The sequence below is a fragment of the Salvelinus namaycush genome, chromosome 16 (genome assembly GCF_016432855.1).
Source record: "Salvelinus namaycush isolate Seneca chromosome 16, SaNama_1.0, whole genome shotgun sequence".
NCBI lineage: Eukaryota > Metazoa > Chordata > Actinopteri > Salmoniformes > Salmonidae > Salvelinus > Salvelinus namaycush.
Window position 1 is genome coordinate 19,413,920 of NC_052322.1, and position 14,994 is coordinate 19,428,913.

The following is a 14,994-nucleotide window of genomic DNA, read 5'->3' on the forward strand; positions in this document are numbered from 1 at the left end:
TCAAATTACGTTTTGGTTTGTGTGAACGCTGGTCTCATTCACAGCTTCGATGAAAAATATATTGTTTTCTCTTGTGTCCTGTTTCGCCTGTATCTTCTTCAATAAGAAATTAATTCTTTTTTCCTCCTGCGTTTTGAAGAAGGATGCAGACACTTTTCTGCGGATGCGCCTGGCGTAGACCTCCAGCAACACCATGATGTAGCTCACCAGACAGAGTAGTCCCAGGAAGACCCTAACTCTCAGGTCTGGTGCAGAGGGCTCAATATCACAGTGTAAAGCCTCTGGGCTAAATGTCCAGTCATACTGCTTGTGGAAGTTTGCCAGTTCTGTATCCCTACAGATAGCTGGGATAATACATAGACCTGGAAAGCGCAGGTGAATCTGTCAGAGAAAAGAGAATCCAGTCCCCATTTGTCCACTGTGTTATTCAATTTCTATATCATCATTGATCTCAAGGCTACACATTATATAATGTCACATTATGTTCTGTGATGTGCACGACCTTATATAGAAAAGTACTGTATCAATATTGACCTACCTTATATTTCACAGCTATGCTGACAGATGTAGCTGGAACATCCTGCAGCCAAGGCACACTCACTGTAACTAGATGGTACACAATGTGATCCAAAACCATTATGAAGATAATAACAATTAAATACAAAGTCACCACTACCATGGGAGCAAGACATCTGGTAAATTCCTGTTTTGTTATTTTACAACTTGTGGAATTGACCATATTTTTCAAGTTAGTTGGCTCTATCTGGATTCCATCATCAGATGCTTTTTGCAGCAACTGTCTTGTGATGTAAACGTTGTCAAACTTAACTGAAATGACATATGACTTCAGGTAGTAGGCTGATTCAACTATCAGGTAGATTAGAAAGATGGCCGCCAGAATCCTGTTTGACAGAAGTTTATAATCCTCCAGCAGTTTATTGGCACGTGAAAAGTCACTCTCAATCTGCTTGCTTACAGTAACAAATGTATTTTTGACCTTTGACACATCAATGTGTGTAAAATGATCAAATTTACTCAATCTGTTAACAATATTCAGTTCTTCCTGTTTCACTTTGATAGTCTCTCTAACAAGATCTCTCTTTGCTTCTTGAAACAGCTCAGATGAGTTTAAAAGAGAGTGGACAAAACCTTCAGAGGTGCACTTTAAAACGTGCATCACCACTCCCATGTTAACGGTTATGTTAAGGATGATGCTCAACACTAACACAATCACAGAGGTGGAAATGATCAGCTTGCGCCCCTGTTTGGTGCCCAGAGTGGGCAAGATCATAGTTAGCACACAACGGAGAGGATGACAGAGGAACGAGAGGAAAAGGATGGCCACGCTATAGATGCAGGCAGCAGTGCTGGAAGTACCACTGTCATATCTCAGGATCTCTGTCATCCAATGGTAGAGGAGACTACCAGTCACCATGGCGATAATGAAACACATAGAAAGTAACGTCAGGACCTCCTTGGCAGCCTGGGTCGGCTTTGAGTAAACATCCCACAGATACTCTAGAGTGGTCTTTATGGCACCCCAAGGTTCTTGCCTGAAAACCAATGATTGTGTGAATTCAAGTTTTATTAGTTGTATGTACAGTATACACATGGCATACACCATCAAACTAAGTGCTTACTTGCAGGCTCCTCAACAATGCAACAACAATAAGAAATAATATAAGGTAAGAATACGAACATAAAGTAAATGGCTTATTAGAATAGACTAAACATGAAACACATTTTAGAATTGCACTATTCTAACTAGGCTGTGAATTTGATCAAACTGCAATATCCACCATTCTGACTATCATCATGTATTGTTTTAATATCAACATTATACAAGAGCAGAATAGCTTATTATTGTGTAATTAACACTTTAATAAGCCAGCTTTCTTAAATTCACAAGGGCCTAGCACAATTCACTGTGAAAATAATATACATTTTACATTAATTCCTTAAATCATCTCATAAATAGCTGTCCAATAACCTAATGTCTCTTTCACTCAAAAGACTGAAAATGAACACCTACCTCAATGAAAAGCCAAAGCCCATGCATTCAGTAATGCTCTTCATTCTCCTTGGTAACAGTGCATGTGAAGTTACACAGTTGTCTGATGGTGGTAACTGTGAAGTTTGATACAGGAACTTATCATACACAGTCACTGCCACATAGATGTGTAAGACGGTTCCCAAAGGGGACAGAAGGGCTCTTGCTCATACTCACATGCTGACACACACTCACTGACATTGACAGGCATAACAAATCAACACATGATGGAACATGCAATACTTGGTGACTAATCATTTAGGGAAGTATTGGTAAGTTAAAAGGTTCTATATGAGCATTGTGGTATACTATTTAGAGGTCGAAACATAACCCTGTGCGAGGTCATACTACTACTGACTAATAGGAGGGGGGATTGCTATGATCTGGGAAACTATGAGCATGTGAGCAATTGTACGAGTTTTCCAAAATAAAATGTTTAGCTGGGGCTTTTTTAATTTCCCTTTGTATTACAGTCAATTAATAAGTATATTTGATTGGTTGAGCAGTTTCATGTTGTGGTACGACTTGTTAAACTTCCTTTTCCAAAATGTTGTGTTCCTTTTCCAACAAGTTCTTCTTTTTAATGTGTGTACTGTGTTACTTTTTTAACAAAGTGTCATTGTGTTCTGTTGTAGTTTGTCTCATTTATTGGCGCCTCCACCAATGACCCTTCCTCTCTTACACTGAGTAACTACTTCAGAGTTCTGCTGAGTTAACCATGTGCCAGACCTTGGGACTTTACATCACCAAATAGACACTATAAGGAATGTACAGCCCTTCACCATTCTTTAGAGACACAGGGGCCAAAATATCACTGCTTGGTTCCAGACACATGTAGAAATTGTGTTCCAACCAAATTTCAATGCAACCTTCTTTCAAATGTGTTGTTCGCTTGTTTGTTTGCCTCATTTGGCTTATTGGGTATCTTGTGTGGTGCTATCAGGCTGTTGAATGAGACTTGATTCCAATACATATTATGCTGTGTCACCTGGGTCAATGATTAAAACTAAAAAGGACTATAGTGGCATGGCCCCCGTCTGAATATTATCTCATGGTTTGAGTTGCTCTGTAGTATATATTACTGTGTGGCATGTCTGTTGGTGCCTGCTCACTGACATCAGCTAAATATACCAATTCCATGGATTGACGAAAAAAGAAAAGAACACATTTGCTGTTGAGTTTTATTTGGTACAACAGCAGTATGAAGAAAATAACAAAGCTACAAAATGTGCATTGATAAACCTAAACGTACTACACAAAATACAAACTATGGTAGAAAATTGTTAATCAGATTTCCACGTACCACATTTCTAATGATTACTTCAAATGAAATAAGATCAGAAAATCATGATTTCTGGATTTTAAAGACATGATGAAAAGTAAAAATGACCTTCTGTGTGTAACTTAGAATGTGTTAAAACATGTGCAGCCAGTGACCCCATGGGCTAGGTAAGTATTTTTCATGAATAATTCACAAACTCCTGTTGTGCGTCAAGACAGTCACAGATTATACAACTAAAGATCAATGGGGGATCGAGTTCAAGTGTGATTTACTAGTAGGTGGCGGACTTGGAGGATGAGCGTTCAGTGTGATGAAATGGATTGGGTCTATTATCATCAAGCAGACTGCTAACACCCTAATCAATAAGGATTATCCTCACAAACACTATCTAGGGAATGTTACAGTGACGAATGAGACGGACACTCGCAAAGTGGCACACTGACCAGCAGAGGTCACTAAGATGCAAGTCATTTCAGCAAGCATAGCGACAGAATGATGACACAGACATCACCGGTGTCTGGACAAAAACGGTGTCCGACACGACTTGTTGTATAACTGTGGAAGAGAATGTAACAACAGACAGACCAACCACTGTCTATTCTGTCACCCCCTGCCCTGCCCAAACAAATTAACTTCAAATGGAAACTTGGCATGGGGACCTAAAACAAACCAGGACATAACATTGGACACATCTGGGAGACCAGGGGTTCGTGGCATGTGACAAGCAAGAAAATTAGCTGATAGAACTTAGTATAATCTACACGACAGAGGAAGTAGAGCACAATGAGAGCCTGAACAAAAAAAATCTAAACTCATATAGTATACAGTAGGCAAATGGCAAAATCTAGAAGTGTACAGTACATTAGCAACATGGTATAGCCATCACACCATAGGCTAAATAACTTAAAGTAACAGCTAATGCTCCCCAAATCTATAGTTGACTTTTGTACATATTCAGAAATGCTGCTCAAGTATTTACTATATAATACCATGTAATACTTTGTATTGGATAAGCTTCAGATCTACGGTATGTAGTGTATCACAAACTAGTAAGGTTGAAAGGTGGGACGGGGGGGAACTGTATATCTGTGACAGTACTGGACATGTTGACTGGACGAGCCCAGTCTGGATAAGTCTCCAAACTGAACATGGCACGACCCCAAGTGTTCATGGCCAGAGAAACTGATAAAATGCCCAAAATGTTCATCACAAAGCCCGTTTTCACCTGGGAATAGAGAAACCAAACAGATGTAAATCATCTATCTACTAGGATAGAGTATGTTTAAGTTTAAGAACAGTCTGAAATATGGTCACATAGTATATTGGCGTGAGGATCTTACCATGTCCTTCACCAAAAGATGGCCAGATGCAAAGGCAATGGAGTTGGGAGGGGTGGAGACTGGCAACATGAAGGCAAATGAACATCCTGTTGTCGCAGGTATCATGAAGTAAAGAGGATTCACCTTGACAAACATAGCCTGTAGAGGGGAGACAAACACAGTCATTGATATTATTTTGCAGAAATATTGTGTTAATGGAGAATAATAATACTTTGAAACAGTTTTTTGCAGATTAACACAAGTAACACAAATGAACAAAGAGTGTGTGAATCCACATCACATTCAATAAGTGGCAACGATATTCCAAATTCTTAGTAACGTATTTGGCTTAGAAATGTCGCTGAAGATAAGTAACTAGGGTGCACTTGTCATGGTGATACTGGATGATACTGGGTGGGTGATACTATTGCTTAGATTTAATAACACTGTAAGACATTGGCACAGACAGACGAAGACAACTGGTTACTGATAACTGTAGTTAATGTCCAACAGACCAAACAGCCATGGTGCTACACTGACAAATCTGTTAACCCCATGACAAACAGTAAAAAAGTCAATTGCTGTGGGAGATTAGAGTAGAGAGCATCAACTTCCCCATTATCTATTAGTAATACAGTGGCGTTCAAGGCTTTATGGTAGTTCACATGGGTATTCAAAAATACTACACACAAAATACACCTTTCTTCAAATTGAGTGTTTTCTAGTCGACCTCTTCATACCCACAGGGTACTTCATTCTTAATAATGGAAACATCTAACTAAATGTTGAGTGTTGTGGTCATGTCATATGGTAGATGACAGCTCACCAGTTCAGCAATGACGGGCAGGAATATGATAATGGTGGCGGTATTGCTGGCGAACTCTGTGAAGCAGGCCAGGAAAGCTGTGATAAACATGACGGCCACAGCAGGGGGGACCTGGGCAATAGGCTGGAGGTAGGCTCCTATCCACGCCGCCAGTCCTGACTCCTACACCACAGGGACAGAGCATCAAGACAGTCCTTGACTCAGTAGTAGCAGAAATAGGTCAAAAAGTATAGAAATCACCACACAACAGCTATTAGAATGTACACAAATGAGAATATGAGTTAAAGGGATTTCATATCTATGGTGTGCACCATTAAACATGAAAGGGGTTTACCCATAGAGATCATAAGGCTTAATGATTCTATATGTAAATGATATGGTTTTACCTCACATCCCTTGGCCATGGCAAAGCCTCCACCCAGCAACAGAATGATATTCCATGGGACACATTCCTGTGCTTTCTTCCATGATAGGAGAGGAACATATGGAGTATTTGGTGCTGTGGAAAACATGACAGGGTATGAAATCGACCTCTGCCCAACAGACAAATCCAGGTCAACCACTGAAATATCAGAATATCTAACCTGCAAGGGGCTTTGAAAAGAGGCAATAAAGAAAGAGCTGCAGCTAGGGGTTAGGGGTCAAAGTAACGGTTATCAAATCAAATTTGATTTGTCACATGTGCCAAATACAACAGGTGTAGATTTATAAACTGTTAACCAACAATGCAGATTAAATAAAAAAATAAAAGTAACAAATAATTAAAGAGCAGCAGTAAAATAACAGTAGCGAGGCTATATACAGGGGGCACCGGTACAGAGTCAATGTGCGGTGGCACCGGTTAGTTGAGGTAATTGAGGTAATATGTACATGTAGGTAGAGTTATTAAAGTGACTATGCATAAATAAAAATAGATAGTAGCAGCAGCGTAAAAGAGAGGGAGTGGGGGGGGGGGGGGGGGGGCAATGCAAATAGTCTGGGTAGCCATTTAATTAGATGTTCAGGAGTCTTATGGCTTGGCGCTCCGGTACCGCTTGCCGTGCGGTAGCAGAGAGAACAGTCTATGACTAGGGTGGCTGGAGTCTTTGACAATTTTTAGGGCCTTCCTCTGACACAGCCTAGTATAGAGGTTGTGGATGGCAGGAAGCTTGGCCCCAGTGATGTGCTGGGCCGTACGCACTACCCTCTGCAGTGTCGTGCGGTCGGAGGCCGAGCAGTTGCCATACCAGGCAGTGATGCAACCCGCTCTTGATGGTGCAGCTGTAGAACCTTTTGAGGATCTGAGGACCCACTTAGGGGACAAAATAAGGCTGGTTGGGGTTTTGTTTCTGTCTCGGGTACCGCTCTGCTGGACATTTTTCATTTGTCAATAAGTTAAATGTTTTGCCCGGCAAAACATAAAGTTCTGAATATAACTACTGTTCCCTGAAGGGAGGGAACGAGGTACAACATCACTATGGGAGATGCGCTTTTGTTGTAAAGAGTGAACTGACTGAAAGATAACTATTATTTCACAGGCAAATTCTTAACATACCTACTCAAAATAGTTTTTAATTAAGAACATTAAAGAGCTCAATGTCAAACATATACATATTCTAGTCTCGCTGGAAAAATATGAGGGTAGAAAATGAAAACACTGGTATTTCTGTTGCATAAGAAGTTGTGTGCTATGTTAAACCAGTGGGTGAACACAGAGCAAAGTACACAGAGCAAACCAAAGTGTGGCAACACATTTTTGAGGGATTAATAATAAGGGGCGACAGTCTTACCTCACGACGGGACTCTGCTCAGACTCACTAATCTACGTCATTAACATTCCTCAGGTTATTTACAGTACCTTACAACCGAGCCAATACAAGTTCTGCTTCAGAAATGGATTAATGAAATTACAAAAAAAATATTCTGCCTTAATAGGAGTCAATGTTACTGTAATTTATGTCTGGTGAGGCATGACTGAATAATAATGTGACTTTAAAAACCCAGATCTACAGTGCATCTACAGTGCATCTACAGTGGATCTACAGTGCATCTACAGAGCATCTACAGTGCATCTACAGAGCATCTACAGTGCATCTACAGAGCATCTACAGTGCATCTACAGTGCATCTACAGTGGATCTACAGTGCATCTACAGAGCATCTACAGTGCATCTACAGTGCATCTACAGTGCATCTACAGTGCATCTACAGAGCATCTACAGTGCATCTACAGAGCATCTACAGTGCATCTACAGTGCATCTACAGTGCATCTACAGTGGATCAACAGTGCATCTACAGAGCATCTACAGTGCATCTACAGAGCATCTATAGTGCATCTACAGAGCATCTACAGTGCATCCACAGAGCATCTACAGTGCATCTACAGTGCATCTACAGTGCATCTACAGTGCATTTGGAAAGTATTCAGACTCCTTCCCTTTTTTCACATTTTGTTACGTTACAGCCTTATTCTAAAATGTATTAAATAAAATACTCCTCAATCTACACACAATACCCCATAATGACAAAGAGAAAACAGGTTAGTATTAAAAATGTACTTATTTACATAAGTATTCAGAACCCTTTGCTATAAGATTTGAAATTGAGCTCTGGTGCATCCTGTTTCCATTGATCATCCTTGAGATGTTTCTACAACTTGATTGGAGTCCACCTGTGGTAAATTAAATTGATTGGACATGATTTGGAAAGGCACACACCTGTTTATATAAGGTCCCACAGTTGACAGTGCATGTCAGAGCAAAAAACAAGCCATGAGGTCTAAGAAATTGTCCAAAGAGCTCCGAGACAGGATTGTGTCGAGGCACAGATCTGGGGAAGGGTACCAAAACATTTCTGCAGCATTGAAGGTCCCCAAGAACCCAGTGGACTCCATCATTCTTAAATGGTAGAAGTTTGGGACCACCAAGAACCAGATGGTCACTCTGACAGAGCTCCAGAGTTCCTCTGTGGAGATGGGAGAACCTTCCAGAAGGACAACCATCTCTGCAGCACTCCACCAATCAAGCCTTTTGGTAGAGTGGCCGGACGGAACCAACTCCTCAGTAAAAGGCACATGACAGCTGGGTTGGAGTTTGCCAAAAGGCACTTAAAGGCACCTCAGACCATGAGAAACAAGATTCTCTAGTGTAATGAAACCAAGATTGAACTCTTTGGCATGAATGCCAAGCGTCACGTCTGGAGGAAACCTGGCACCATCCCTACGGTGAAGCATGGTGGTGGCAGCATCATGCTGTGAGGATGTTTTTCAGTGGCAGGGACTGGGAGACTAGTCAAGATCAAGGGAAAGATGAACGGAGAAAAGTACAGAGAGATCCTTGATGAAAACCTGCTCCAGAGCGCTCAGGACCTCAGGTTCACCATACAACTGGACAACGACCCTAAGTACACAGACAAGACAACGTAGGAGTGGCTTCGGGGACAAGTCTCTGAATGTCCTTGAGTGGCCCAGCCAGAGCCCGGACTTGAACCCGATCGAACATCTCTGGAAAGACCTGAAAATAGCTGTGCAGCGACGCTCCCCATCCAAACTGACAGAGCTTGAGAGGAAACAGAGAAGAATGGGAGAAACTCCCCAAATACAGGTGTGCCAAGCTTGTAGCATCATACCCAAGAAGATTCGAGGCTGCAATCGCTGCCAAAGGTACTTCAACAAAGTACTGAGTAAAGGGTCTGAATACTTATGTAAATTTGATATTTCATTTTTTGCAAAAATGGCTAAAAACCTGTTTCTGTTTTGTTATGATGGGATATTATGTGTAGATTGAACTATTTAATCAATTTTGGAATAAGGCTGTAACCTAACAAAATGTGGGAAAAAGTCAAGGGATCTGAATTCTTTCCGAATGCAATGTATACAGCTGCTTCACTCCATCTAATCTTTTGATTTGAAAATATACCGTTTTCTCTATATCAGTACAGAAAGGCTGTATGATTTGAGACAGTGGTATTTTCAATCTACATATTCTAAAAATGTATTTCTCATTATTTGGACATATCCTTTCTGGTACTGACCTTGAGAATCAAACCACCAGCTAAGAGAGGGCTTTTGGGAAGGGAAGAAGAATAGGATTGACACAATGATCACTCCAGTGGTCGCATCTGACACATACCTGCAGCAGGAAGAGAATCAAAGAAGAGGAATGAAGCAGCTGGTTTCCTCAAGCCTCCAGTGAATTATACAGACATTTCCTAGTTAATGGGCAGTGGATTGTCAGCTTGTCTCTCTTACCCTTTGTTGAAAAACGTGGACCATCCAGTTACAAATTTAGGATCTCTTGTAAACAGGAGAACGGCAAACAAAATGAAAAAGAATGCGATGGCTCCTTCTGCAAAACTAAAATGGAAGATAGGAAATGATTGTCTTAGGAATTCTACATTACCACCGACATATAGTCCAGAGGGTCTAGAACAAGGGTAGGGTCTAGAACAAGGGTAGTCATCTTTAGTCCTGGAGGGCTGCAGCAGGCATTTTGTTCCATCCCAGCATTAACACACTGATTGAAATAAACAATCTAAAACATGTGAACAATGTGGCCCTCCTAAACTAGAATTAGCCACCCCTGGTGTAGGGCATGATTTAAGACTGGAGCATGTTGCCTGTGATTTAGTCTAGAGATATGTCCTTACTTTATGGGGCCTAGTTTTCTGTAGTCTTCATCAATCACGGCCTCAGCCTTCGCCTCTGCTTGTGCTCTTTCGTCCTGTTTCTTCACACACAACCTGAACACAAAAAATAGTATGAAAATAATGTGGAAATATCTGACAGGTAGAAGAATGTATTACTCCATACTACTTCAAAAAGTGTACAGTAAAAAATCCTATAACTCTACCAGACTGCCACATGTAATCATCTATGGTCACATTTTTATATTACACTGATGAGGTGCTGTACTTAGATCTGATTTCACCATCATACCGTGTATTCAAGCCCCCGTAGAGGAAAGAAATCCATAGCCATCCCAAGATGAGGAAGAACACCATGAGAGGAAATGCGAATGCAAACCAAGAGCCAAAATTGATCAAGTCGCACTCGGGGAAGTAACTAGAACACAAAGAAGCAACTGTCAAAAACGGTACAGCAAACATGAAAAAAGTAGTATTTTATAGTCTTAATGTAACATGTTATTCGTACCCAGCTATTTGCCAGTTAAATCCTAACAGGCCTTTAAGAGGGACGTCTGAAGTTCTACAATGTCTGAAACATCCCAGTACCTGTGTCACTTGTCTCATATATTTTCATAATGGTTAAAAGTTTGTACGTTGTACAAAACCCTCACCTTAAAGATTATTATTGCTCTATCTGATGGGCCTGTGAGGTCTATAAGAGGGTATGTTCAGATGCAGTAGGAGAAAGTGAGATCAGCCAAATCTTCAACTTGGGTACCTCTTAAGTTGTCCAATGAGGATGAGGTTTGGTGCAGTGCCTGTCAGGGTGGCAGTCCCTCCGATACTGGCAGCGTACGGGATACATATCAGGAAGCCTTTCCACACCTTCATCTGGTACTCTGACTCTGTCCTGATCTCCTCTGCAGTACTCCCATCTGAACGCTCCATCCGATCAGGTCTTAAGATATAATTATACCAACATTAGTAAAAGCTACACGATAACCATGAATCCTATTCTAACAACATGAGAGCTTCAATTGTTCAGTTTGTTTATGTTTGCTTTCTTACCCGTCTATAGACAATATCTGTTTTTCAGAGGGCAGTGCATGCAGCTTTACTCGTGCTTGACCTGATGGATGTTGAAGTGAACAGGTTGTGTTAGGGTTATTCTCTCCATTGTTTACTCTGCGGTGACAAATTACAAAATATATATTTTTTAAGGACAGGCTTAGATGTCATAACAATTCCATATTGAAGACCAATTTGAACGCGATTTAGGGGGTCATCTAAGTGTAAATAAAGGCTAAATAAAAAATAAAAAAACGGCCTCTGCTGAGAATCAACAAGTTTCCCATGAACCAATTACTGTGATGCTACAATATCCATAGCTATAGAATGAATGAGACAAGCTATAACAGAGATATTTAAACATTTCTCATCAAAGCCTGTGAGTTCCAGTTTTCTAAATAGGTTGTCTTTAGGCCTTTGTCATATTTAATATATGACTTGAAAGGCAGCTAATATGTTTAATCAATTATCATTTGAATATTGACATGTCGTGCACCGAAGGCAATGTGATAGAACAGGTAGTTGTAAAAAAAGAAATATCACTCTTAGCTTTAGAAAGTTGAAGTATACTATGTTTGTTTTTGTAAGCACTACAAACAATTTGCATTACAGTGTCGATTTTTTTTTTTGTTGTCCTGGCTTGGCTACTTAATATTTTTTATCTTTTCACTCGATGTACACTACCGGTCAAAAGTTTTTGTACACCTACTCTTTTAAGGGTTTTTCTTTATTTTACCATTTTATACATTGTATAATAATAGTGAAGACATCAAAACTATGAAATAACACATATGGAATTATGTAGTCACCAAAAAAGTGTTAAACAAATCAAAATATGTTTTATATCTGAGATTCTTCAAAGTAGCCACCCTTTGCCTTGATGACAGCTTTGCAAACTCTTGGCATTCTCTCAACCAGCTTCACTTGGAATGCTTTTCCAACAGTCTTGAAGGAGTTCCCACATATGCTGAGCACTTGTTGGCTGCTTTTCCTTCACTCTGCGGTCCGACTCAACCCAAACCATCTCAATGTGTTTGAGGTCGGGGGATTGTGGAGGCCAGGACATCTGAGTCAGCACTCCATCACTCTCCTTCTTGGTCAAATAGACCTTACACAGCCTGGAGGTGTGTTGGGTCATTGTCCTGTTGAATAACAAATGATAGTACCACTAAGCCCAAACCAGATGGGATGGCGTATCGCTGCAGAATGCTGTGGTAGCCATGCTGGTTAAGTGTGCCTTGAATTCTAAATAAATCACAGACAGTGTCACCAGCAAAAAAATCACACACCATAACACCTCCTCCTCCATGCTTTACGGTGGGAAATACACATGCAGAGATAATCCGTTCACCCACACCGCGTCTCACAAAGACACGGTGGTTGGAACCAAAGATCTTCAATTTGGACTTCAGAACAAAGGACAAATTTCCACTGGTCTAATGTCCATTGCTCGTGTTTCTTGGCCCAAGGGAGTTTCTTCTTATTATTGGTGTCCTTTAGTAGTGGTTTCTTTGTAGCAATTTGACCATGAAGGCCTGATTCACCCAGTCTCCTCTGAACAGCTGATGTTGAGATGTGTCTGTTACTTGAATTCTGTGAAGCATTTATTTGGGCTGCAATTTCTGAGGCTGGTAACTCCAATGAACTTATTCTCTGCAGCAGAGGTAACTTTGGGTCTTCCATTCCTATGTCATTCCTAATGAGAGCCAGTTTCATCATAGCGCTTGATTGGTTTTGCGACTGCACTTGAAGAAACTTTCTTGAAATTTTCCGTATTGACTGACCTTTATGTCTTAAAGTAATGATGTACTGTCATTTATCTTTGCTTATTTGAGCTGTTCTTGCCATAATATGGACTTGGTCTTTTACCAAATTGGGCTATCTCTGTATACCCCCTACCTTGTCACAACACAACTGATTGGCTCAAATGCATTAAGAAGGAAAGAAATTCCACAAATGAACTTTTAACAATGCACACCTGTTAAATGAAATGCATTCCAGGTGACTACCTCATGAAGCTGGTTGAGAAAATGCCAAAAGTGTTTAAAGCTGTCATCAAGGCAAAGAGTGTCTATTTGAAGAATCTCAAATATAAAATATATTTTGATTTGTTTAACACTTTTTTGGTTACTACATAATTCCATACGTGTTATTTCATAGTTTTGAGGTCTTCACTATTATTCTACAATGTAGAAAATAGTAAACATAAAGAAAAAACATTAAATGAGTAGGTGTTCTAAAACTTTTGACCGGTAGTGTATATGGGACAGTTGGAGAAACCCTACACAGCAACTCACCCTCTGTCTCGTCTTTCACCTTACAGTTTTCCTTCAGAGTGGCCAGGTCTCCAAAGAGACTCTCCAGGATGGCGTTAGCAATGGGAAGCATCATGGCCGTTGTTGCGGTGTTACTGAGCCACATGGACAGGAAGGCAGAGGTGATCATCATTCCCAAAATCAACCTGCACAGAGAGATGTACACATGGGTCAGGAGTAAGTGGAGTGACACATCAATACATTTAATATTTCTGATAATATGATTATGTAGGCTATATTTTGCCATATGCAGGGCATTCATATAAGATAATGGAAAATAATCCCAAAATATAAATTATGATTAATTTATTACTGTTGTATATGGCGATATAGTCTTCTCACCAGGCTGGTTTGACTCCAACAATCTTAAGAACTTTCAGAGCTATTCTGCGATGCAGACCCCATTCCTCAATAGCTGATGCCATAACAAGACCACTGAGAAAGAGAAAATTGGTATCGAGGAAGTACTGAGGGCAGACTTTTTTGGATGGAAGAATTCCCATGGTTGGAAAGAGGCAAACAGGTAGCATGGCAGTGACAGCTAAGGGAAGTGTCTCTGTGCACCAGAACACAGCCATTAGAAGCACCACGTACAGACATTTCCCCTCCTGCAAAACATAACAGAGACATGTTGGTGAACACTCAAGAGGAAAAGCCAACTGTACCATTTACAAAGGTGATCTATGTAATTCATGTTTGTATCATGCTGTGGAAAGACAAATGTACAAGGAATGTACTTTTTATGTGACTGGATTTGCAAAATTAGGGGAGAATTGTAAATAAAGAAGTCTTTGAAGTTATTAGTAATTGGGTTAGGGCTCAGATTGGGCTATGGTTATGATTAAGAGGGGGAATGGAGGAAAGCCAAGTTATGGATGTAAGGATTGTGTTTTTAGATATATGATGGAGCAGGGCCATGTCCTATATACTGGAATAACATGATCAACCTAAAACAGATCAAAAGTATAGAATTGTAGGTTTTAATCTAATGGGACACTTCTTAGGATCCTGATTCTAATTTCAGTGAAGACCAACAGATATCAGGTTAAAGGGTGTTCGGGTTTAAATTAAAGGCAGGTGTGGATATTAATGATAATATCAGTTTTAGGCTTGATATAGTTTAGCAATTTGGTTAAGGTATAACTTATAAAGTTGAATCTACTTCTTCTTGTAAATTAGACGAATAAATGGTTACAGTAAGAATATTTGTGCATCTTCCAATAACCACGTACCTTTTCCGGTAGCCCAAAAAGTAACGGGAGAAGAATAAGTGGAGTGAGGAAAAGAATGAGTTGTTTCTTGACACACCAAAGTTTCTTAGCGAATGTTGATATGGTTTCCATTTCCATGTCGAATATGAGCGTTGAAGCTCGTTATGTGTCGCTTTAGAGCAGAACTTGACGCCTCTATCTCTTTTATTACCTTGACTTTGTTGTTTTTGCACTCTTGGAGAAGCTTAACTATTGGCTTACAGTTTAACTCCTAACGCGTTGTTCAAGTTATTGTGGATGTGCGCAAATTGAGCCTGT

At 40.2% G+C, this 14,994-nt stretch overlaps 2 protein-coding genes across 2 annotated transcripts; both read right to left on the reverse strand.

Moving 5' to 3' along the window:
* Nucleotides 1-2,076, reverse strand: LOC120061542 (osteoclast stimulatory transmembrane protein). The gene is made up of 3 exons (XM_039011460.1): nucleotides 2,033-2,076; nucleotides 539-1,553; nucleotides 1-381 (listed from the first exon to the last, which is right to left on the reverse strand). The coding sequence occupies exons 1-3, from the start codon at nucleotides 2,074-2,076 to the stop codon at nucleotides 1-3; spliced, it is 1,440 nt and encodes a 479-aa protein (XP_038867388.1).
* A 2,284-nt stretch (nucleotides 2,077-4,360) lies between these two features.
* On the reverse strand, nucleotides 4,361-14,984 carry LOC120060681 (solute carrier family 13 member 3-like). Its single transcript, XM_039010080.1, has 13 exons — nucleotides 14,698-14,984; nucleotides 13,808-14,073; nucleotides 13,448-13,611; nucleotides 11,151-11,211; nucleotides 10,861-11,040; nucleotides 10,393-10,518; nucleotides 10,104-10,196; nucleotides 9,706-9,810; nucleotides 9,489-9,586; nucleotides 5,864-5,976; nucleotides 5,478-5,639; nucleotides 4,673-4,810; nucleotides 4,361-4,557 (listed from the first exon to the last, which is right to left on the reverse strand). The coding sequence occupies exons 1-13, from the start codon at nucleotides 14,812-14,814 to the stop codon at nucleotides 4,372-4,374; spliced, it is 1,809 nt and encodes a 602-aa protein (XP_038866008.1). The 5' UTR covers nucleotides 14,815-14,984; the 3' UTR covers nucleotides 4,361-4,371.
* Between the last annotated feature and the right edge of the window lie 10 nt (nucleotides 14,985-14,994).

What these genes read in the sequence shown, in the direction of transcription:
- LOC120060681 (XM_039010080.1), bottom strand. Translation starts at nt 14,814, where the DNA reads ATGGAAATGGAAACCATATCAACATTCGCTAAGAAACTTTGGTGTGTC. An exon ending in CAGATATTGTCTATAGACGG is followed by an intron (nt 11,041 to 11,150) that starts GTAAGAAAGCAA and finishes TTATATCTTAAG; the next exon opens with ACCTGATCGGATGGAGCGTT. An exon ending in TGCCCGTCATTGCTGAACTG is followed by an intron (nt 4,811 to 5,477) that starts GTGAGCTGTCAT and finishes TCCCCTCTACAG; the next exon opens with GCTATGTTTGTCAAGGTGAA.
- LOC120061542 (XM_039011460.1), bottom strand. Translation starts at nt 2,076, where the DNA reads ATGAAGAGCATTACTGAATGCATGGGCTTTGGCTTTTCATTGAG. An exon ending in GGCTTTGGCTTTTCATTGAG is followed by an intron (nt 1,554 to 2,032) that starts GTAGGTGTTCAT and finishes ATTGGTTTTCAG; the next exon opens with GCAAGAACCTTGGGGTGCCA. An exon ending in GCATAGCTGTGAAATATAAG is followed by an intron (nt 382 to 538) that starts GTAGGTCAATAT and finishes TTTCTCTGACAG; the next exon opens with ATTCACCTGCGCTTTCCAGG.